The 23,990-nt window shown below is 42.9% G+C and overlaps 1 protein-coding gene across 1 annotated transcript in view; it reads left to right on the forward strand.

Moving 5' to 3' along the window:
- Positions 1 to 23,990, forward strand: part of TTC3 (tetratricopeptide repeat domain 3) — an 86,398-nt gene that overhangs the window by 33,388 nt on the left and 29,020 nt on the right. Inside the window, exons 16-31 of the mRNA XM_056119245.1 lie at positions 721 to 781; positions 2,106 to 2,190; positions 3,643 to 3,777; positions 4,664 to 4,744; positions 5,134 to 5,246; positions 7,431 to 7,551; positions 8,750 to 8,872; positions 9,766 to 9,867; positions 10,410 to 10,502; positions 11,119 to 11,183; positions 12,957 to 13,093; positions 14,985 to 15,311; positions 17,185 to 17,436; positions 20,628 to 20,674; positions 21,956 to 22,012; positions 23,464 to 23,537. Of these exons, the coding sequence (XP_055975220.1) occupies positions 721 to 781; positions 2,106 to 2,190; positions 3,643 to 3,777; positions 4,664 to 4,744; positions 5,134 to 5,246; positions 7,431 to 7,551; positions 8,750 to 8,872; positions 9,766 to 9,867; positions 10,410 to 10,502; positions 11,119 to 11,183; positions 12,957 to 13,093; positions 14,985 to 15,311; positions 17,185 to 17,436; positions 20,628 to 20,674; positions 21,956 to 22,012; positions 23,464 to 23,537 (1,873 nt within the window). The remainder of the gene's footprint in view (positions 1 to 720; positions 782 to 2,105; positions 2,191 to 3,642; positions 3,778 to 4,663; positions 4,745 to 5,133; positions 5,247 to 7,430; positions 7,552 to 8,749; positions 8,873 to 9,765; positions 9,868 to 10,409; positions 10,503 to 11,118; positions 11,184 to 12,956; positions 13,094 to 14,984; positions 15,312 to 17,184; positions 17,437 to 20,627; positions 20,675 to 21,955; positions 22,013 to 23,463; positions 23,538 to 23,990) is intronic.

The following is a 23,990-nucleotide window of genomic DNA, read 5'->3' on the forward strand; positions in this document are numbered from 1 at the left end:
TCCTTATTATCAGGCTAGCACGTTTCAGTACTTTAAATATTGTTTGTCTCTTCATCCCCCAAATACAGGTGAAGAGATTGCTAGATTCATGCTTGCATAGTAGAAATCAGTCTGCTGCCCTTTTCCAAAAGACTTCCCAGTCTCTTCTGTTTTCTGAGGCCAGTTAGATCAACTCAGACATTAGGTCCCCTTGCACAGGTTTTGACAGGCCTCTGCTGTCTCTCCCCAAACTTCCCGGCTAAAGTGCTGTTTCACTATTGCAGTGCTTTTCTCTCTATACATCTGGACACATGTCCCTCCCGGGCTTAAAGCGTGGTGATTCCCTACTTACTGTCAGTGGGACAGAGGCTGAGTCAGAGCTGCAGCATCTCACGTACAGTCCTGTACCGTGAGCCCGACCTGCCTGTGCCTCGTTTCCTCCCTCCCATCCTTGCCAGATGCCAACTAGGGTACATTTAGGTCGTGTTGCTTATTGGGGAGGCGGTGATGGCATTGGCTGGGGGCCTCTCCTAGCAGTGCTTGTGGAGCCACTGTGTTTATGTCTGGGCGTCGAACTGGGGGTCCCGCTCCCAAGGCATGTGTTCTAGTGTCTGAGCCACTGCCTGACTCTCTTCTTTCTTTTGGTGTTTTTTCCCCTCCCCCCCCCCCATTTTTTTTTCCCCTCTAGCGATGTCGGTTTTTATACACAGATTTCAGGAACAAACGCTTTTGTGTTCACAGGCCAGACTCCGAAATACAAAGGAAAACAGAAATCCAGAAACAACGAATTGGAGAAATTCAGGTAATGCTTTTGTTTGTTTCCTGGTACGGGGACCACACAGGGGAGGGCTTAGGGGTTGGAGCATCATGGGGGCTGTGTCACTAAACCTTGGCTTCCAGCACACCAACCATGCACAATGCCGTTTCTCTGGGCTTCAAGTATGTATTTTTACCTATTATGATTATTTCGTCTTCCTGTGTTGTTCTCCTCCCGAGGGGTCAGGGTCTTGGGGGGGATGGAAGACAGTATCCCTATATCAAGTACCAGCTATCTTTTCTTTGTATTGTGCAAAGCACTAAAACCCTTTTCCAGTGTCAAAGGCATGTCTGGAGAAGATCATACTGGAGTAACGCGTTCTTGATTCTGCCTCTTCATAATGGCTTTTTGAGAGTCGTGTATCATGAGATACTGTAGTCTTAATTTTTTGTTTTTGTTTTGGGACCACACCCAGCGGTGCTCACGGGCTTCTCCTGGCTCTATACTCGCGTCACTGCTAATGGGCTCAGGGGACCATATAGGAATATAGGATGCTGGATATGGGGCCCAGGTTGGCTGGGTGAATGGCAAGCGCCTTCCACGCTGTATTGTCACTTTGGCCCTGGCAGTGTTAAAATTTTTAAATTTCAAAATATGTGCTCCAAAGCGGAAAAGAGATTGAAAGAAGTATAAGGGGAAAGTTTCAGGGGCTGAAGAGTTGGTACAGAGTTAGCGGGTCCATGGTCCCCAGCTCTACCAGTGGTCACCCTTGGGTGCATAGCCAGAAGCAGCCCCTGGGCAGGCAGGTGTTGTAGGAGGGACGGTTTCTTGTTTCAGGACTATGTGCCTATTGTTGACCAGAGTATGTTATATCTTGATAAAAATGAATACCAATCTTCCCTAATTCTCACCCCTCCCAGAGCTTATCCTTTAATCATAGGCATCTGATTCCCCCCTCTGCCTATAACTTTGTAGAGAGTTTTATTGAGATTTTATTGACTTTTTTTTTTTTCTGTTTGTGTGTTTGCTTTTTGGGTCACACCTGGCGATGCACAGGGGTAACTCCTGACTCATGCACTCAGGAATTACCCCTGGCGGTGCTTGGGGACCCTATGGGATGCTGGGAATCAAACCCAGGTCGGCCATGTTCAAGGCAAACGCCCTACCCACTGTGCTATTGCTCCAGCCCCCTTTTTATTGACTTTTGAGATTGATTTGGGGAAGAATCCTTATCTTGGAGGAACTTCTGCTCAGGACCTTGTGACTTTCCTTTTTCTGAGTATTTAAAATGATCTCTAGTAAATGTATTTTTTCCTTTATGGGGAAGGGACTTGTTTTCTGTTTTAAAACAAATGCTTTTCCCTTTCAGCTCTAATTCACAAGGAACTTTACCAGCAGATTTGAAGAACATCTTGGAGAAACAGTTTTCTAAATCTTCCCGAGCTGCAAACCAGGTAAGGAGAAGACTTTGCTCAAAAAAATTTTTTACATGGATAAAGTCTAATCACATAATTCTTTTTATTAATTGGAGTGATGTACTGTAACATACGATTGCTAAATGCCAAGCTTTTATTTTGTTGAATCTTTGTGAATTACAAAGCTACAAAGACATTCATAATTGAGTTTCAGATGTATAGTGTTCCAATACCCATCCCGCCATCAGGGTCCACTACCCTCTTCTAAGCTATCATTTATTTTTAGATGCTAAACTTGATGGTTAATGTTAAGCAGATCTGTAACTAGTGGTAAACCCTGCAGAATTGTTTGCTTCCCAAAGTTTAAAATATTTTTTAAAATTCAGTTATTTTAGGTACACACAACAAATAACCCTTATTAAGGACTGTTAGAATGAAGCGTGTTGGAAGCAGTTCACAAACTGCTTTCTACTTGGTAACAGAAAGACAAGTATCTAACAGATGGGGACATCAACATTGCCTTTTTACACTGTTGGATGGAGGCTAAAAAACCATGAAGGACTTTGTAGGAAAGACAGCCTTAGGGTGGGAGCGGCAGTACAGCGGGCAGGGTGCTTGTCATGTGCCTCGCTGTCCCTGCACTTCGTATGGTCTCCCCCAAGCACTGCCAGGAGTGACCCCTGCGCAAAGAGCTAGGGAAAGGCCCTGGGCACTGTTGGGTGTGGCCCCAGAACCAAAGAGAAAGAGAAAGTGAAAATGAAAAGGTTTCCACTTCACCCTTTAATCATGAGACACTTGTTGCTCCTGCACGTGAAAGGAGTGTATTTCATAGTGCGAAGCCTTGCTCCTTTTCTAGACTAAACACCATAGTTTAAAGCTTTAAGAGGACAGAAGAAGAACACCAGCTACGGTTGAGGTTAATTTGGTGAGAATAGAACAATCAGACACATACAAATAATCAAAACTGCCCTCCTGTCCTTGAAACAAACTTAATTCTCAGCCAAAATAAGCAATTCCGTCTTTAGCTCAGGGAACGGCAAGCGTCTTACCTGCTGTGCTAGCTCTGCAGCCACAGTTTTCACTTTTTTTATTTTTTGGGCTTTTCCTGGCAACACTCAGGAGACCATATATGTGCTGAGCTGGGCATCGAACCAGGATGGACCACATGTAAGGCAGGCGTCTTATCTCTTGTACTCTCTTGATGACCCTGAATTTTCACTTAATGATATTTTTAAGTTTTAAAATTACTTTCTCTGCATTGATGTTTTGTGATTTATGATTGTAGTGGTTAGACATGTGCAGAATCTGGGGAGAAGGATGAGATCCCCCAGCAATTTAAAAAAAAATAAATTAATTAAAAAAAATAGAAGCTGTGCAAGGGAAAGAATAGAATGCATGAAGGGTCGCTTGGATATTTACGTGTCTAGCATCAGCTGGAGTTTTAGACTGAAGACGGTCAGCCTGGGTGAAATGGAGATTCTGTGCTTTCAGGATTTCGCCAATATCATGAAAATGCTGCGCAGCTTGATCCAGGACGGCTACACGGCGCTGCTGGAGCAACGGTGCCGCAGCGCTGCCCAGGCCTTCACCGAGCTGCTCAATGGCCTGGACCCGCAGAAAATCAAGGTAAGGCAATCACGACCCCGTTTTTGAGCACGCATACATGTCTCCTGCACAGAGGCAAGACCCCAGGCTGGCTGTGACTTCAGTGGACTTGCGTCTCTGAGGCCTCACTGAGGTGGGGCACGTTGAGTCCAGCCGGGAGGAGTGGGCAGTGCTCCAGCTGCCTCTGCAGTAGTGCTCACACTGGGGGGGGGGGACCTGCTCCTCGCTCTCGAGGGTCTTCTTTGCTCCAAGGCCTGGCTTGGTCGTTTACGAACAAGTCAGCAATGTATGAAATTCGTGATTTGTGTTATTTGTGATTGGAGACTCCTGGTCTTACGTTTTCATCTGGGAAGAATTAGCGAGGTAAAGAAAGGATTTAGGCAAAGGCTGCAGGAAAGAAGTTTTCATGATCTGTCATTGCTACCTACTTAGCCTGCAACAGAATGTCCTTTGAGAATATGTCAGTTATTCTAATGTGTTCAGAACCATGTTTTCAAGGAACTCTGCCGCGGTGATTCTGTGTTTTAAAATGATGTTAGTGATATAACTACATTGTCTTTGCAATATATATTTTCTATTCAACCTGTACCTTATTTTTTTTTTAAATTTTTTTGCTTTTTGATTCACATCCAGCAATGTTCAGGGGTTCCTCCTGGCTCTGCACTCAGGGATTGCCTCTGGTAGTCCTTGGGGGTCCATATGGGATGCCGGGGATTGACCCCTGGGTGGACTGCATGCAAGGCAAATGTGCTCTCCACTGTACTATCGTTCCGACCCCTTTCCTTAATTATTTTGATTAGTGAGATTTTTATTATACCTCATTCTATGTTGTGATTAAAAAAAATGGTATGCTGTATATTGGGCAGAATTATATTCAGCTATTTAACTGTAATTTTTTTGTTAACAGCAACTGAACCTGGCCATGATCAATTACGTCTTGGTGGTCTACGGACTTGCCATTTCCCTCCTGGGAATAGGACAACCTGAGGTAAGATAATGTAAAAAAAACAATACGAAGAAAATGAAATGCAGAGAGTGTAAGTTTTTCATAGAAATCTCTAGATACTTGGGGCTGGAGCGATAGCACAGCGGGTAGGGCGTTCGCCTTACAAGCGGCCAACATGGCCGACCCGAGTTCAATTCCTCCGCCCCTCTCGGAGAGCCCGGCAAGCTACCGAGAGTATTCGATATGCCAGACACAGTAACAACAAAGTCTCCAATGGAGACGTTACTGGGCCCGCTCGAGCAAATCGACGATCAACGGGAGGGCCTTTACCTTACCTTACTTGGTTATTTTAAATGTACAAAATTCGATTACTGTCTGCTTTAGCGTTTCCCTTTGTGCAACGTGGTCATTGTTATTAATTACTATTAAAGGAACTATCTGAAGCTGAAAATCAGTTTAAGAGGATGATTGAACACTACCCCAACGAGGGACTTGATTGCTTGGCCTATTGCGGGATTGGAAAAGTCTATTTGAAGAAGAACAGGTTAGTTGACACCACGCAGCTTCACCCCGGCATGAGATCTGCTGAAGGCAGCTTGGCAGGTCTTTGCCATTCCCCCTTAGGAACACTGTGATCCTTTGCTCACTTTGACAACGGGCATTTCTGCACCAGTATTAGTTATTAAAGGAAGGCCAGGGTGTCCAGCCGCCTGGCTTCTACCTCTGAATTCAATGAGAAAGTCACTAATCAAGTCTGACAGACTTACCTAGTCTGGAAAGAGGAATAAAGTCCTGGTTAACTTTACAGTCCAGTATTCTTTCTGGATGAGCTGTGGGATTGGGTTGCCGTTATTTTTTCAAACAATGGAAACTAAAATATTGTAGGGTTCTTTGTTTGGAGGCCATGTAGCAGCAGTACTTAGAGCTTACTCCTGGCTCTGAGCTCAGAGAAGTACTCAGGCAACCATATGGTGGTGCCCAGGTTCGAATCCTGGTTCGCCATGGACAAGACAGAGTACCCTACTTGCTATACTATCTCTCCATTTTATTTATTTATTTGTTTTTGGGCCACACGCAGCGATGCTGAGGGGTTCCACCTGGTTCTGCACTCAGGAATTACTCCTGGCGGTGCTCAGGGGACCACAAGGGATACTGGGGGTCGAACCCACGTCGGCTGTGTGCAAGTCAAAAGCCCTATCTCTCTGACCCCCTGTCTCTCCATTTTAAATCATTTATGTACACCTCTGTTCGGTTAGAAAATTCACTGGTTTACGATTGAATAAAGTTTCCTATTATATCTAATCTTACTAACATCTTTCTCATGGAATTTTTTCTCCCCCATTAATTCCAGCTGAGGTTATATGGCTACAGTAGTATAAACAATTTTCTTTTTGGTATCCGAAGTTACTGCATCTCCACTATGGGGAAAGTACTTGATACCTAGAAGAGAGTTTTTAGTTGTAGATTTCCTAATATTCTCAGGTTTCAAACAAAACAAAAAAATTAAAGGAGTAATTCATTAAAGTGGAGAGCGATAGTCCAGAGATTGAGGCCCTTGCCTTCATGTAACTCACTCCAGTTCGATCCCTAAATACAACATCTGATTGTCTGCCCTGAACTCAGCCAGCAGAAGCCTTGACCACCCTGGGTGTCGCTCAGGCCCTCCACCCTACCGGCAAAGTGACATGGAACTTTCAGTTTCTTAGGAAGTCTACTTCATTCACTTATAAGGAATAAAATTAATCTGGTTGCTCCCATAAAACAGGCAACTGGCTTATTCATTTTTGTGTTGGAATTTTTTTTAATTGACAAGTTTGTTATTACTATTTTTTTTTTAATTCTTGAAACGTTGCTGTTTCCTTCTATTCTTTTTGTTGTCGTTACCGTATCAAAGGATGATGTTCCAAGTTGTGTTCCATGAGCGTGTGTGTGTGTGCGCGTGTGTGTATGCATGCATGTATGTATGTGCGTGGGCCAGGGATCACAGTGCTCTGGGCGATCACACGTGTAAGGTGATACAGGGAATGGCAGCAGGGTGTGCCTTCTCTCTCAGACACACCGGTAGCCCCAGTTACAGACAGGTTTAGTTTTTATTATTTGTTATTTCGGTCACACCTGATGATGTTCAGGGGTTCCTTCTGGCTCTGCACTCGGGAATTACTCCTGGCAGTGCTCGGGGGGCCATATGGGATGCTGGGGATCAAACCCAGGTTAGCCACATGAAATGCAAATGCACTCCCCGCTGGACTCTTGCTCTGGCATCACTGACAGTTTTAAACGGACTTCATTAGTGTCCACTGCCCTAATGAAGACAGTGCCCGGGCAGATTTATGTTTTTTTCATGTTACTTTTGTAGAAATGGTAGTAATATCTTGGTTTATTAAAGTATGCATTGGTTGTATTGGGCATTTCTTTGGCTTTTTTTTTTTCTTTCTTTTTTTTTGTGGTCCAGACTCAGCAGTGCTTAGGGCTTACTACTGGCTCCATAACCAGGGATCTCTCTGTGCTTGGGACCATATGGGATACTTGGGATCGAACTTGGGACAGCTGTGTGCAAGGCAAATGCACTATTCTCTATACTATGCTCAAGCCACTATTGAAAATTTCTATGCAGTGATCTATCAAATTAATAATTACATGTTAATAGCTTACTAGTAATACTATCTATGACTTTTGCAGTGTAAAATGAAAACTTTGTATCCTTAACCTCTTCAAATTATGACTTTAGATTTCTGGAAGCTCTTAATCACTTTGAGAAAGCAAGAACCTTGATTTACCGCCTTCCTGGAGTTTTGACTTGGCCCACAAGTAATGTGGTGATTGAAGAGACAAAGCCGGGAAAAATAAAGGTAATTGTTTACATCTGCATCTAATAATTGCTGACAGATGTGGGTTGTGGAAGGCCCCAGATCCAGCAACCATGTATCTCCTTCAAAGACAGTCAATATCACTAACGTTTACTACCTGTTTCCTCACTGCCAGTCACCTTTCTCTCACTGTAGTCAAACCTTAGAGTGACTCTACGAGTACTGAGAGTCTACCCATTATGCAGATGGAAAAGATTAAGTGGGTGAGGAGCTCGGTATTACAAATCTGGAAAGCATAGGTCTGGAACGTGAATCTAGGATTCTGACATTATTATAAACTGTGTTGCATTATAAAGTACCTAGAGAAAGGTCTGGTATGATTAATTCCTCGTAATTACTATAATTACTGATACCGTGCTTAAAGATGTTGAAAATACCAATTCAGCTTTGTAGGCAGAATTTTTACTATTCTGCAAGACCTAAATCAGAATCTTTAACTGGGTCTATAGGACCTAAATTATGTAAGAATTTGCTGCTTTTCGGGCTACTGGTAGGTGGTGAATTCTGCCATGTGCTCAGAGCTTGCTTTGGCTGAAGCTTTTAAGAGCAGTATATTTTAGATAATAAAAATACCTACGTAAAAATACCCAATAACCCTAAAAAAGTGACTTAAAAAATCTTAATCGATTACTTGTTTTACTTTAAACACGATGGTTTGCAAAGCATTATTGATTGTGACCCAAAAACAAAACATCTTGTGTGAGAAACTTCAGACGTGCTAGGATGGCTTTGAAAAGTGGCCGGCAGAGGGTCAGAGTGATGATACAGTGGGTACTGCAGTTGGCTGGAATGAGGCCAGCCCTGATTCGAACGCTGGCATCCCACCTGGTCCCCCGAGCCCACCAGGAGTGATTCCTGAGTGCGGAACCAGGAATAAGCCCTGAGCACTGTGAGGTGTGGTCTCAGCAAAACAAAACAAATAGGCCAATAAGCTGTGTGTAATTTAAAGTTTTATGTTTATAACACTGCTTAGGATTTTTGGTTTGACTGAAATTCTAGAAATTTTCTATTCAGCCCTTTTCTGCCTACTGTCCTCTTAACACATTCCTTAATCAGCCTCATACGAAGGTGTGTGTGTGTGGTTTGGTTTTGGCCAAAAAGTAGCCAAGAGATCATTGAAATCACAAGCATTTTTATTGATGAAGCACTGTGATAGAATGATTTTAATTCTTTTTTCTAGATGCTGATAGAGAAATTTATCGAGGAATGCAAATTCCCTCCCGTGCCCGATGCCATTTGTTGCTATCAGAAGTGCCGTGGATATTCCAAGATCCAGATCTACATAACCGATCCTGATTTCAAGGTAAATCATCAGTGTGTGCTGATACACGACCGTGTAGGATTGTAACTCCCCTCTATATCCGCCCCCACCCTTTGTTCTGAGCTGTGTCATTCATTATCATTGATGGGTCTGAGAGACAGGACAGTGGGTAGGCGGTTGTCTTACCTGTGGCTGACCGGGGTTTGATTGCCAGCACCCTTTAGGGTCCCTCAAGCCCGTCAGGAGCAACCCCTGAGTGTGCGTCCAAGAGTGGGTCCTGAGTTTAGCTGTGTTTTTAGCCCAAAAACTCACGGGGAGTGGAGCCATTTTATTGAGGTGAAAGTTTTATTGACCATTATGAAGTCAATTGCTTTCAAGAATCTGAGTAAATTGGAACTAGAGAGATTGTACAGCCTGCAGAGTTAGTGTCAAATAATGCATTGCCTGGGTTTTCGTCTGTGTATTTTTATGGTTTCGGATCTTACATTCAAATCTGATGGTTGGTTCTTTGTTTTGGGCCACACCTGGCGATGCTCAGGGTTTATTCATGGCTCTGCACTCAGGAAGTAGTCATGGCGGGGCCCATAGGGGATTCTGGAGATAGAACCCAGATCGGCAGATGCAAGACAAGCACCCTGCCTGCTGCAGCATCGCTGGGGCCACATATAATAGTGCCCATAGGGGTGGCCCCAGCCGTACTTCAGGGGACCGTGGAGTGCCCTGCCCTTGCTCAGACCTTACCCTTCATCATGACAGAGGTTGTTGTTCATTAGCCTTTAAACTCTCACCCTCCCCCCTCACCCCTTTCTTCACCTGAATATGTGCTTTGTGTGTGTGTGTGTGCGCGTGTGTGCGTGCATGTGTGTGCACGCACACATGAACACGACTGTTTATAGACTTCTTAAAAATTCAAATTTAAAATGTTCCCCCTCCAGGGCTTCATCCGAATCAGCTGCTGCCAGTATTGCAAAATCGAATTTCACATGAATTGCTGGAAGAAGTTGAAGACAACCACCTTTAATGATAAGATTGACAAGGTACGACTAATGAGATGGTCTGGATTTTTAGCAAGTTCACACAGTGTTGAATTTTTTCTTTTCTTTAAAGGGATGTGATAGGCCTCAAGTGATCATAACCTGTCCCCAGAGGTTCCTCACTAATCTTCTACCCTGATTCCCGGGTATCTTATAATAGGTTTTATTTATTGTATCGGTTGCCCTGAAGTTCTGCAGGTTGGGCCAGGAATGAGTTGTAGCAGCTCCTCTCCATGGCTGTGAAATGTGTTTCTGAATTTTGGCTGAGACGAGCTGGTCTTGTGGGAGGGCACTGAGAGCCATCACTGGTCCGTGCGTGTTCCTGAAAGTTCTGGTGTGGACACGGGGTGCACCATGTATGCTTCTTAGCTACACAGACCAAAGCAGAGTATGAGGTCAGCTCTGCAGCCAGCGTGTTCTCCTGCATGGGATCTCTAGAGACAGGTTTGAGACCCTGTGGGACTTCTCGGTTATTAAAATACTATGCACGTGACATTTCATTCTAAGATCTGATACTCCTGTTCTTCTCTTTTTGAATCAAACAGGATTTCCTACAAGGAATTTGTCTCACCCCTGACTGTGAAGGCATCATTTCCAAGATTATCATCTACAGCAGTGGTGGGCAAGTGAAATGCGAAGTAAGTTGTAAAGAAAGGGGAAATCTCACATATTGATGACCAAAATGCTGACGTTTTAAAATAGAACTTGCTAGAAGTGGTGCCATTTGGATCTGGTCTTTTCCAGAAAAGAAAAACTTAACATGAGAATATTATGTTGATGCTAATACTTAGCATGGAAAATATTAGGATATGAGAACGAGGATTCTCACAAACTTCTATTTCCTAATCGGAAAGGCGGGCTTTTTAACACTTTTCATGTTTTTATTCTCTTTCTTAACCTAGAATTCTTTATCCCTTGTTAACCTTTGAGTTTGAGTGGGGGTGGGGATCTTAGGGGTGGAAGAGTTCTGAAAACAGATTCAACTTTTAATTGTATGGCATGGGAGTGGCCAGAGAGGGCTTTAGGAATAGTTGTAGTTCATTTGTTCATCCTTTGCTCTTGATATTTAAGTTCTTAAAGTGTTTCTACTCACTTCCAATACATTGTTCTGCTGAAGTTCTGTCTGGGTCAGGGATTAGCTCTGCTTCTTATCCAGCTGAGCAGCGTGTTTGTGAAATGTCCTTGACTTGTGGCTTTGTGTTACTTTTCATGAGAGCATGAGACAAATTTTGGATGTCTTTGTTTTATTTTAAGTTTGAACACAAGGTCATAAAAGAGAAGGTTCCTCCAAGACCTATTCTGAAGCAGAAATGTTCTAGGTAAGATTTTCTATTATCTGTAAGCTTACGCATGTTCCTTGAAAGATAATACTGTAATTGGCAGTTCTAAATTAGGTGGCTTTTTTGATGTTTGTTGTTGTTGTTGTTTAGAATTGCATTACAGAGAAAGATACCCAATTATGAGGATGTTCATGATTGGGTTTCCATTGTATAATATTCCAACACCCATCTTTTCACCAGTGTACAGTTCCCACCACCAATGTTCCCAGTTTTGTTCCTGATAAATTAATTTTTTTAATTGGCCACTTACACAACTGAATTAATGATTTTGAAATAAATTGTATGGATATTTAAAATTTAAAGAGAAGTAGCCTAGGATGGTTAAATTCTAAAACTTGCACTGCACTGTCTGCACTGTTCTCCTGTTGTTCATCGATTTGCTCGAGCGGGCCCAGTAATGTCTCCATTGTGAGACTTGTTACTGTGTTTGGCATGTTGAGTACGTCACAGGCAGCTTGCCGGGCTCTCCAAGAGGAGCGGAGGAATTGAACCTGGCTTGGCCAGGCCGGCTGCTCATAAGGCAAATGCCCTACTGCTGTGCTGTCGCTCCAGCCCCCTGAATCACTGATTTTATAAATAAAATTATAATGGTTTGCAATGTGAAATTTTATTTGTTAAATAGATTTGATATTTAGATAAAAGTTGTTTGCTTTACTTTTTTTTATTGAAACTTTAGTTTCCATAGTGTTTTTCCTTTTAGTCTTTTCTTAGTAAATATTTTGAATCAGTAACTATTCTTTACTCTGAAATACTCGAATACTTGTTTGAATTACTCACTTTCTGTACCTTTTTTAGATTATTGCAGCCTCTTTTTATTTTGATCTTGCTGTTTAATTTTAAGGACTTACTTTTTTTCCAACTTTGGTGACCCAAGATAAAGCAAAAACAAAAAAAATGACAGGGCTGGAACAATAGCACAGTGGGTAGGGCGTTTGCCTTGCACGTGGCCAACCCGGGTTCGATTCCCAGCATCCCATATGGTCTCCTGAGTACCGCCAGGTATAATTCCCGAGTGCAGAGCCAGGAGTAACCCCTGTGCATTGTCAGGTGTGACCCAAAAAGAAAAAAAAAATGACAAATGGAATTGTTGAAGAGAATACTCTAGATATATATACCAAACTCTATAGGAAGTCATTACTTGAATCTTACGACACTATTTTGTCGCGGGTCTCTCTTTGAAATGAATATATATTATCCTGCAGAGTAAATTTTAGAATTTTTGAGGGGGTGTGGGGAGAGGGAGACCATCCACTGGTGCTCGGGAGCTACTCCCAGTGTTGCACTCAGGCTCTCTCTTAGCCAACGGACTGTGTGGTGCCGGGAATCTGACACATAAAATATTTGTACTGGCCTTCAGTTATCTCCCTGGCACAACTTTCAGTGTTTCTAGATATCTTAAGGAATAATTTAGAGGTAAAGGAATAACATCTGTACAGTCTGTATAAGCCATCCTTAATCCCTTGTTCTCATAAAACAAATATCCTTATTTTGCCTTAAAAGGTTATATACTTTCTTTTTTTAAGTGATATGTTATATATTTATTTCTATTTTCTTGGTGCTGAGGTTTGAATCGAATTGTCGCTCATGCAAGGCATTTGCATCAGTAGATTTTGATCTAGGCAGAAGATACTCTAAAGTAAAAGAGAATGTCTATCTTGGTGCTAGGAGAATAATTTCTGCAGTAACAGAAGCAAAGTATCTCACTGAATTTACAACAGAGGTGAATTATCACTAATTGTATATGTTTATTAGCCTTGAGAAGTTGAAACTGAAAGAAGACAAAAAATTGAAGAGAAAGATCCAAAAGATGGAAGCCAAGAAATTAGCCCAAGAGAGAATGGAAGAGGACTTACGGGAGAGTAATCCACCCAAAGCCGAAGAGCCCAAAGGTACGTTGAAGGTGCAGCCTGCTTAGAGCAGTGCCGTGATGCTTCAATGAAATAATATCCCTCTTCTTGGGACATTGTTAGTTGAAATTAGATACCAGTTTGTGTAAGATAATACCATCACTGTGAAGGTACAAATAGTGTCTAACATAATATTGCATATTTAATAGTCCTCTGTAAACTCCACGTAGGGACCTTATATTAGCTACTAATTACCTAAAATGATGCTTAAGCCAAATGCAGTGGCAGCTTATGAAAAGTACCATAGAGGTGAATTTGTCCAACCTTCTGAGTTACGCTTATCTTGTCATCAGCCCCTGGTCTGCATAGTGACACATAGTAACCAATATATTGGTTTAGAGTTTCCATCATTTTTATTATGAGGGTCCATTCCAAAGTGACCATCGCACTTGACCTTCGTGCTGTTTTTTTTATCTAATACTCCGTACTATTTCACAAATCAATTAAAAAATACATATTCTACTGAAATACTTTTCAGCATTTGTTTGTATTTTAACTTTGCATGCTTTGAAAGGCTGACAGTCAAGTAGAGATTCTGTGAATCCATTTGTGTACAAGTTGGGATCCAACAATTTGATGGATAATGGAGCAATAACCACCAAGTATTAGTTAAGTTGTATTGAATAAATAATCCCTCCAGCTTAAAAAAGGAACCTAGCCTGCATGCTGATAGTCTAGCGATATTTATTCATTATAAAGTTTAGTTAATGAGACTGGGCTAGAATTGCTGGGGGAATCAATCTTATTTTATTTATTTATTTTTTTAATTTTTATTAGTGAAACACCATGAGGTACAGTTGTAGACTTACAAATTTTTGTGCTTGGGTTTCAATTATACAATGATCAAATACCCCTCCACGGGTGCCCATTTTCCACCACCACGGGTCCCAGTATCCCTCCCATGCCCCGTCCCACCCGTCCCACCCTGCCTCTGTGGCAGGGCCTTCTCTTTTGTTCTCTCTCTCCTTTTGGGTGTTGTGGTTTGCAAAAGAGGCATTGAGTGGCAATCATGTTTGGTCTATAGTCTACTTTCAGCATGCATCTTCCATCCTGGGGGGATCCTCCCACCCTTTATTTGGTTTTCCCTTTTCTATCTGAGCTCCCTTTTCCCCTAGCATGTGTGGCTGGCTTCCAAGCCATGGAGCAAAATTCCTGGTATTAATCTCAGCCATTCTTGGGTGTTAGTCTCCTATTTTGTTACTTTATGTTTCCCAGATGAATGCAATCTTTCTGTATCTATCCCCTCTTTCTGACTCATTTCGGTCAACTTGATACTTTCCATGTAGTACCACTTGTATGTAAATTTCATGACTTGTCTTTTCTAACAGCTACATAGTACTCCATTGTGTAGATGTACCAAAGTTTCTTTAACCAGTCATCTGTTCTCGGGCACTCAGGTTTTTCCCAGATTCTGGCTGTTGTAAAGAGTGCTGCAATGAACAGACAATTGCAGATGTCTCTTCGACTATACTTTTTTGCCTCTCTGGGATATATTCCCAGGAGTGGTATTGCTGGGTCAAATGGGAGCTCAATTTCTAATTTTTTGAGAATAGTCCATACTGTTTTCCAAAAGGGCTGAACCAGTCGGCATTCCCACCAGCAGTGAAGGAGGGTCCCTTTCTCACCACATCCGTCAACCTTATTTTAGAGCAACTGAGTTTTTAAGGAGATAAGATTCTTCTGTATGGTTTAATTGAGCTTTCCCCTTCGGAAAGGAGTAGTTATATATTTTATTTCCCGGTTTCCCATCCATTTCTTTATTTAAAGCAACAGAGAACCACTTTATGTCAGGTTTTGTTTTTTACTTCTGAGTTGATATCTTCAAAAATTCCGCCTTTTTTGACTACCATTGACCACTGCTATCCATCCACAGAAACGGTTAAGAATGTTCAGAACTGCCAGTTTCTTGATGACAGAATTCTGCAGTGCATAAAGCAGTACGCTGACAAGATTAAAGCCGGAATCCAGAACCCTTCCAAACTTCTCAAGGAGTTGCTGTCTTGGAAAGTTTTGAGCACCGAAGACTACACCACCTGTTTTTCAAGCAGAAATTTCCTGAACGAAGCAGTAGACTATGTCATTCGTCATTTGGTCCAGGAAAAGAATCGAGTTAAGACAAGAATATTTCTGCATGTTTTGAGTGAACTTAAAGAAGTCGAGCCGAAATTAGCCACCTGGATCCAGAAACTTAATAGCTTTGGTATGTGGCTTGATTCTGGAGGTGTGTGTGGGGGGGGGGGGGGTGGTGTAGATTTGGTTTGTTGGTTTTTGGGCCACACCTGGTGCTCTGAGCTCAGTGCTCAGGGATGATTCCTGGCAGGGCTTGGAGTGGGGCACGGGACACCATGTGGGTGCTGGAGTTCAAACCTGGGTGGGGCATGTGCAAGGCAAGAGTGCCATTGAATTCTCAGTGCCAGTATCTGCTCCACTGTTTGCGACCCCAGGAGGTGTGACTGAGCAAAGATAACCCCAGAGATGAATGCTTTTTCGGTTTCCCTTTTTGTTTTTCTTTTGGGGGCGGGGGCTTGGGCTACCTCTGGTAGTGCTCAGGAATCACTTGTAGGGGACCGTATGTGTTGCCAGATGCAGTCTGTTTCAGCTGTGCTCTCGCCCATTTTCTTTTTTTTTTTTTTCCTTTTGGGTCACACCCGGCGATACACAGAGGTTACTCCTGAGTCTGCACTCAGGAATTATGCCTGGCAGTGCTCAGCCATATGGGATGCTGGGATGCTGGGAATTGAACTCGTGTCAGCTGCATGCAAGGCAAACGCCCTATCCTCTGTGCAATCTCTCCAGCCCTCGCCCATTTTCTTAACTGCTTCTTAACCCGGGTCAGCTGCGTGCCAGTGCAAATGCCCTCCCCACTGGACTATCCCTGCTGCCCCATGTCTTTTGGTTCCCACCCCATCCTTAAGCAGGCTTTTCTCTATGGTCATCCAGAAACTGCAGGAGGTATCTGATACTTGGTCTCTTCAAAGAAAATTTTGAGGGGTTATGTGGGTGGGTGTGTAGGGTCTACCCAGCGTCACCCAGAGCTTACTCTCACCCATGCTCAGGGCTCACTCCTGGCCTTCCTCACGGGACCATTTGTGGTCCCGGGGATCAAATTGGAATCGGTTTGTGCAAGGCGAACACCTTAATGTTGGTGCCCTAAGCCCTGTACTATCTCTTCGCTCCCGACAGTGTTCTTTGTTGGTTTATGTTATCACTACAGTAGCAGATGGCCTTACACAGAAGGTGACTCAGTGGCCAGTTATTGCATCAAAGGGTACAAGTGGACGAGAAAGCAAGAATGGGCCTTGCAAACTTCTCTCCCTAGGATGGTCTCTGAGCACCAGCAGGGGTCACTCCTGACTGCCGCAGGGAGCTGCCCACACTCCCTCGCTCCCTCCGTAAACGCTAAAAAGGATTGCAGAAGACCAGGTGCAGGAGAGTGAGCCTGCCAGGTCTCTCTCTAGGGTTCTTAGAAGTCTGGGTTGCAGAGACTACTGATAAAGTTTCATAAACATAATAGATGCCTTTGTCCTACCTCATTGATGGATAGGTAAAGGCCCTCCCGTTGATCGTCGATTTGCTCGAGCGGGCCCAGTAACGTCTCCATTGGAGACTTTGTTGTTACTGTGTCTGGCATATCGAATACTCTCGGTAGCTTGCCGGGCTCTCCGAGAGGGGCGGAGGAATCGAACTCGGGTCGACCATGTTGGCCGCTTGTAAGGCGAACCATTGATGGATATGAATTATTATTGGCATTTTAATGTTACGTGAATTTTTTTTTGTTTTTGGGTCACATCCGGCCATGCTCAGGGGTTACCCCTGCCTCTGCGCTCAGGAACTACCTCTGGCTATGCTTGGGGAACCCTCTGGGATGCTGGGAATCAAACCCTGCTCGGCCGTGTGCAAGGCAAACGCCCTACCCGCTGTGCTATCGCTCCAGCCCCACGTGAAATTTTTTAAATATGTGACTGGATGCCCAAGCACTGAGAGTGTAAGCAGCCGAAGGGAAGGCCTTTTGGAGGCCAGCCTTGTGCTCTCACTATGTTTAATCGCAAACTTGGGTTTTGTGTTTCTTTTAGGCTTAGATGCCACGGGATCTTTTTTCTCTCGATACGGAGCATCTCTTAAGGAGCTTGACTTTAGCATCATGACTTTCCTCTGGAACGAGAAGTACGGCCATAAACTGGCTTCCATCGAAGGGAAGCAGCTGAGTTATTTCTGTGAGCCCACAGCAGTGACGGAGGCGCGGTGTCTAATTTGGCTGCTGGAGGACCATCGCGACAAGTTCCCTGGCCTGCATAATGCCTTGGATGAATTCTTTGATATAATGGGTATGTGGACCAAGTTCAAATACTGCATCTGGGGGGAAGGTGGAATTGTACTTAACCATTTTTACATATTTAAGAAAAGAGTGAACAGTATTAAGGTACAACTGGTTTTTTTTGGGGGGGGGAGTTTGTGATTAAGAATATTAAAATTTTTTTGTAATGTCATTAACCTTTTAATCTGGGAGTTGTAGAATTAGTCAGATGAGAACATTATACAAACAGCATATTATACTGTTCTCATTTTAGGCGTTTTGTCAGGTTCTTGACTAGGATGGGTGTTTTGATGTGGAACATTTAGGAAAGAGATGTCCTACAGGCATGTGTGATGTTTGCAGACTCAAGGCAGAGCCTGCCTCTGCGGTAATGGGAAAAGGCCCCAACTCTGGGAGCTGTCAGTAGTTGATCAGCCTCTCTCTAATTTAGTCCTGTAAAACCCTCTTGGGTTCTGCTGTTTCCCGGGTCCCTGTTAATGCGGGCCTTAGAGGTGCTTGTACTCGTCCCTGCTCTCAATCACCTTAGGTCCTCAATAAAGGTCCAGGAAAGGTACCAAAGGGTTCAGGGGGAGGATCGGGTATGTGGTGCATTCAAGGAGGAGGGCAGCCTTGATGCTGGCGAGTGTTTAAATTGCACATGACCGGGAAATGGGCTTGGAAAGGTTGACGTCCAGGCTTAAGACAGAAGATGGGCGAAAATTGAGGAGCGGTGTGAATCAGAGCAAGGAGATCAGCATGGCAGAATGCAGTAGCTAGTGGGCGATTCCTCTTGGATTTCGGTTTCTCTATTGCACAAATGAGAGGACTTAGAACCAGCAATCTCTGTGGTCGTTCTGCTTCAGAAGTCTGGTGTTCTTAGGTAGTAACTGAATTTAATTTTTGTTGATAATCACATGCGTGTCTTACAAAGGACTACGCTTCTTCATGGTCCCTTTATCTCGTGGTTTCATGGGTCTGTGTATGGTCAGAGTTAGGCCTTTCAAGATCCGTGCTCTGTTAAAGGGTACATACGAGGTCTGGCCTTGACAACAGTGTCATGTGGTAGAGGCCAGTGCGGTAGGAAGAAATGGAAGGCTTGCTGTTTTGCGTTTCTTAGGGAGCAGATTCAAACCTAGATGGCTTTATTTTTCCAGGACTCTGCTTCAGGACTGAACGTGACATGCTACCGGATAGCCTGAATTTATTGCCATCAGTTTGCTACTGCTGGTAATAAAACGCTGCCTGGGCTGAGCTCACAAAACCCAATGCATGTTTGGATCACACAAAAGTAAACTCAAAAAAAGATACACCTCCCCCTCATTCGCATTTTTCTGGGTCTCGTGTCTCCACCTGAAGATTGCAGCCCATCTAGCTGTGATTATTTTCCACCCTTGAGACATAGAATTGGAAACCACCAATCAATGACTGGCTGATTGATTGATCCGATCCTTAACTCTGCCTTGCACCCTTACTGCGTTTTCTTCTTTTCCTCTAAAGGAATGGTTCTCTTAAAACTTCCCGAAACCACTGGGCCTGTAACAAAATGTATTTAACAAAGCAGTGTAGACAACCAAGAGATTTAATAAATTAATGTAAACGACCAGGATAATCCTGTGGGGCCATATGGGTAAATCTGCTTTCAACCCTAGGCTTCCTAAATTGATTTGTTAAAAACCAGCGTTGAGGGGTTGAAGTGATAGCACAGTAGGTAGGACATTTCCCTTGCACGCGGCCAACCCAGGTTTGATTCCCAGCGTCCCATTGGGTTTCCCAAGCACTGCCAGGAGTATTTCCTGAGTGCATAGCCAGGAGTAACCCCTGTGCATTGCTGGGTGTGATCCAAAGGGTGGGGGGGGGGGGGAAATCGCATTGAGCGCCAGGAAGATAATACAAAAGGTATGGCATTTGCCTTGCGCATTGCTGACCCCATCAATCCCTGGCATCCCCATGTGGTTCCCTGAGCACCACCAAGAGTGATCCCTGAGCACAAAGCCAGGAGTAACCCCTGAGCATCGCAGGGTATGGCCCAAACCCAACCCGTCCCCCCCCAAAAAATTAGCATTGCTGTCTGTCTTGTGATTATCAGATCCTGAAGTTGGTCTCAGCTCTTCACTTGTCCCATGATCACCTTCTCAGCGCAGACTGGCTGTGTCTTACTCCTGCCCTTCCCATGGCCAGAACGTAGTCATCTTTCCATGATTACTAGCCCGTTGCTGTGACTGGCTTCCAGTTGGTCTCCAGGCCTCTGCATCCTCCCACTCCAAATCTGCCTTTATGTTCCCACTTGGGCCTCTTCCACAACTTGTTTCATTCAGGAAGAACTTGACTCGGTTTCTTCTTCGTGTGTGTGTGTGTGTGCGCTTGCACCTTACATTTTTGAGTGGGTTTTCCTCACTCTCCTCATGCACCGTCGTCTAGCTGAGCTCATGTCTGCCCTGCACTTTACAGCCTCCTCTGTTTGGGATTCCTTTGGTATTTTGGTTTTTTGTTTTGTTCTGTTTTGTTTTTGTTTATTTGTTTGCATCACACCTGGCAATGCACAGGGGTTACTCTTGGTTCTGCACTCAGGAATTACTGCCGGCAGTGCTCAGAGGACCATGTGGGATTTGGGGGATCGAACCCGTGTTGGCCGCGTGCAAGGCAGGTGCCGTACTCTCTGTGCTATGGCTCCAGCCCCCGGTTTGCGATTCCTTTGAACCTCATGTCTCCGCTTTAGTTATTTCTTGGACCTATCCCCTGGAAAGGGCCAGTACTCCATGAGGTTTGTCTCCGCTGTGTTTATCACGGCACTTAGTGCTCTGGGTTACAGGTGTTTGTCTGTTTTCTAGAACACGACAGGAATGTGGTGTATTGATCGCAGAGACTGTTCTGTGCATCTTGGTGTTCCTCACTCGCAGGGTAGAGTTGGGCTCTCAGGAGATCATTGATTTTATGTGCCTCGGACTGAACAGTTTGTGGTTCTTTGTAGTTGGTTTCCCACTTGGTTGACCTTTTTTGCTCTTTCTTTTTTTTTGTAAAGAGTGTCAACGCTTTCAATTAATATGAACAAACTTATGAAAATAAAATTTCAAAATTTTAAGTAAAAAATGAAGAGTGTCAACACCACATAGAATGTAAGATGTTCATAATGCCAAGGGTGGTTTCGTTGGAGGGTCTGGTGTGTGTATTTGATGGTGACATGTTCACTCATTTCCTCACAAAACCCTGTTTATCTTCCCACAGACAGCCGCTGTACCGTACTGAGGAAGCAAGACAGCGGAGATCTGCCGGTGAGTTGCTGGAGCACATTAAATGTTCCTTCGAATTTGTGTCAGCAGAAGGAGGTATTACCCAGACCTGTGCCTCAATAGCCCAGGGGGCGTTCCAAATTAGAGATTTTGAAAAAATGGTTACTGTTTTATTAGAAAGTTAAACCTTCGTCTTTCTGTTCCAATTAAAGCAGCAAGCAGACTCTGAGGTTCCATTAAACCATTCAGAAAATGTTAGTTAATAAATGTTAATATATTAAAAATAGGAAAAAGAGTACTGGGTGATACTCTTGCATAAAAGTGAAGCCGTCTGTATAATTAAAACTTTAATTTTTTCCTGAGTTACAAAAGGCTTTGTTTTGAGTAGCTCGTAGCTCGTAGCTAGTTTAAAATAAATAATGGCCAGAGTTGCCTTCTTCTCTATGTTGTGGTAGTTTTTTAATATGAAGGTTGTTTTCTGATTTTTTTTTTTGGATCACATCTATATTTGAAACTTTGTCTTAATCTATGCTCTATAATCTGCCAAACTATGTTTGGAAATAAATACTGACACACTCGGAACATAAATGCTTCTTTATGTTCAGTATTGTGCCCCAGTCTAACTGGATGTGGAATATCTTATTTGGCTCTAACAAAAGAATTAATTAAAAAAACTGTTAAGAGCCCATAACTGGAATTTTTTGTTTATTTATTTTTTTAAATGAATCACAGTGAGATACACAGTGTTGTTTTTGTTTTTGTTTGTTTTGCTTTTTTTTTGGGTCACACCCGGCGATGCTCAGGGGTTACTCCTGGCTCATGCACTCAGGAATTGCTCCTGGCGGTGCTCAGGGGACCATATGGGATGCTGGGAATCGAACCTGTGTCGGTCATGTTGGCTGCGTGCAAGGCAAATGCCCTACCCACTGTGCTATCGCTCTAGCCCCGATACACAGTGTTTTATGATTGGGTAGTCATACAATGTTCCGACATCCGTCCCTTCACCAGTGTACATTTCCTACCACCAATGTCCCCAGTTTCCCTCCTGTCTCACCCCCCCACACCCCATAGAATTATTTTAAAGCCCGATTAATTATTTGAAATAAATAAACGTGTTGAAAATTAGTTTAAAATGTTGGAGCAATTTAAATTATTTTCGGCATTAGCATCAAACTTTTTATTATTTTCTATTATAAGTAATATGACTGTCATACTATATTTCTTCATTAAAATGTAATATATATATTCTATATCTTTATAATGAGCTTTATATACTGAATTTTGAGTTTCTTGACTTTTCTCTCTTTCCCCCCCATGTTTTAGTTTAATTCTATCAAGATAAAAAACAAAGGCAAGAAAAAGAAACAAAAAGATTCAAAGGTATGGGTATTTTCTGAATATATTAATTATATCATTGGGTGGGGTAGGGGCTTGGGACATTCTCTGAGGTGCTCAGGACTTAGTCCTGGCCCTGCACTCGGTGGGATCATTCCTGGCAGTGCTCAGGGGAGCATTTGTGGCTGCCAGGGCTTAACCTGGGTCAGGCACATACAAAGCAAGCTCCTTGTCTGCTGTAATATCATTCTGCCCCCAATTATATAACTGTTACTAATCATATTATACTTTAATCATCTATGTGAGCTTACTCTTAATTTCCTGGGTCATGAAGTAACAAATGTGTCAGTATCTGTGTTTCTAGGACAGAACAGTTAGGGCTGGAGAGATGGTTTAGAAGGGTTTTAGCACTTGCCATGCGTGTACCTCAGTCCTCAGTGTTACCCACCAACCTTTCCCCACTCACCCAAAAAGCATAGGGTCATTAGCAATGCCTATTATTGCTAACAGTAAAGGAGTTATTATGCTTATTGGGTCGAAAATCCTTAGTAATTGTCACCTGTTGTTACTAAGCTGAATTTTAAAATGGATAACAAAGCAGAGTAAGTTTCTAGTATTTGAGTGCTTTTACTGAAATAATTTTTGTTCAAATGTATGTGACTAATCTTTAAGAAATGATCGATAATCAGTCTCATAAGAAATAGGGTCTCTGCCTTTCAGCAGGCCTTGCTCAGCCTGAGGGATAAGTAGGCCCTCATATCTTGGGTATGAGGACAGGTATGGGAGGGATGCAAGAAAATGAACATATACTCGGAGGCTGAAAGTTGCATCTGACCTTTTGATTTTTATTTTTGAGTCTTTGTTCAAAACAAATTTTGGGGCCGGAGCGACAGCGGGTAGGGGGTTTGCCTTGCACGCGGCCGATCCAGGTTCGTTCCCTGGCATCCCTTATGGTCCCCTGAACGCTGCCAGGAGTAATTCCTGATTGCAAAGCCCTGAGTAACCCCTGAGCATTGTTGGGTGTGACCCAAAAGGAAGGGGAGAACAGAAATTTAAACTAAGTGATATTTTTTAAAATGTTTTTTTTAAGGATTGGAAATGACTGTTCATTTGAGCCTGTTCTTCGTTGATGAAAGTTTTATTAGTGTCTTCATATTCATGAGAAATTTTAGATAAACCCTACACACTGCATGCATATTTATAGTTTTTTTTCCCCGTTTTAAATTTTTTTTTCTTTTTTGATTTGGGGCATACCTGTGATGCTGCTCAGATTATTCCTGGCACTATAGTCTGGAATTACTCCTGGCTGTGCTTGGGGGACCATATGGAACATCAGGGATCAAATCCGGGTCAAGTACATACAGGGCTAATGCCCTACTGCTATATTATCTTTCTGGCCCCTAAACAGTGATCATTTAATAGTAATTTCCTCCCCCTGTGGAATTTTAAGGTACAAAATAATTGTCATTTTTGCCTTTTTTTTTTTTTGAAACCAGCCTATGTTAGTTGGATCTGGAAAAACTTCAATAACACCAAATAATGATGCAACCACTTCCAGTGACGACCATAAGTAAGTATAATTTTTCTTTTTTAAATAAAAGTATGTTATGTGAAGTTAATTTTGTTAACATTTATCAAGCAGGGGCACCACTTGAGATTAGGGGGTCAATCAATAAGAAAACGGGGGGCACAAGAAGGAAAAAAGGTCAGAAAGGACGCCACCAGAGAAAATGGGGTTAAAATTTCTGCTTTCAGCCAACAAGGAAAAGTGGTTAAAAAACAAAAAAACAAGAAAGATCTCCATGAAATAATATTCTGTGATAATGAGTATTGGCTAATTTTTATGTTTTTTTCAACTCAAGGTTAAGGACTTTAAGTAAAGTTTACTTAATGTACGTTATTATTATTATTATTATTATTATTATTTTGGCTTTTTGGGCCACATCAGACGATGCTCAGGAGTTATTCCTCCCTCTGCACTCAGGAATTACTCATGATGGTGCTTGGAGAACCATGTGGGATG

The sequence above is a fragment of the Sorex fumeus genome, unplaced genomic scaffold (genome assembly GCF_029834395.1).
Source record: "Sorex fumeus unplaced genomic scaffold, SorFum_2.1 ptg000041l, whole genome shotgun sequence".
Taxonomy (NCBI): Eukaryota; Metazoa; Chordata; class Mammalia; order Eulipotyphla; family Soricidae; genus Sorex; species Sorex fumeus.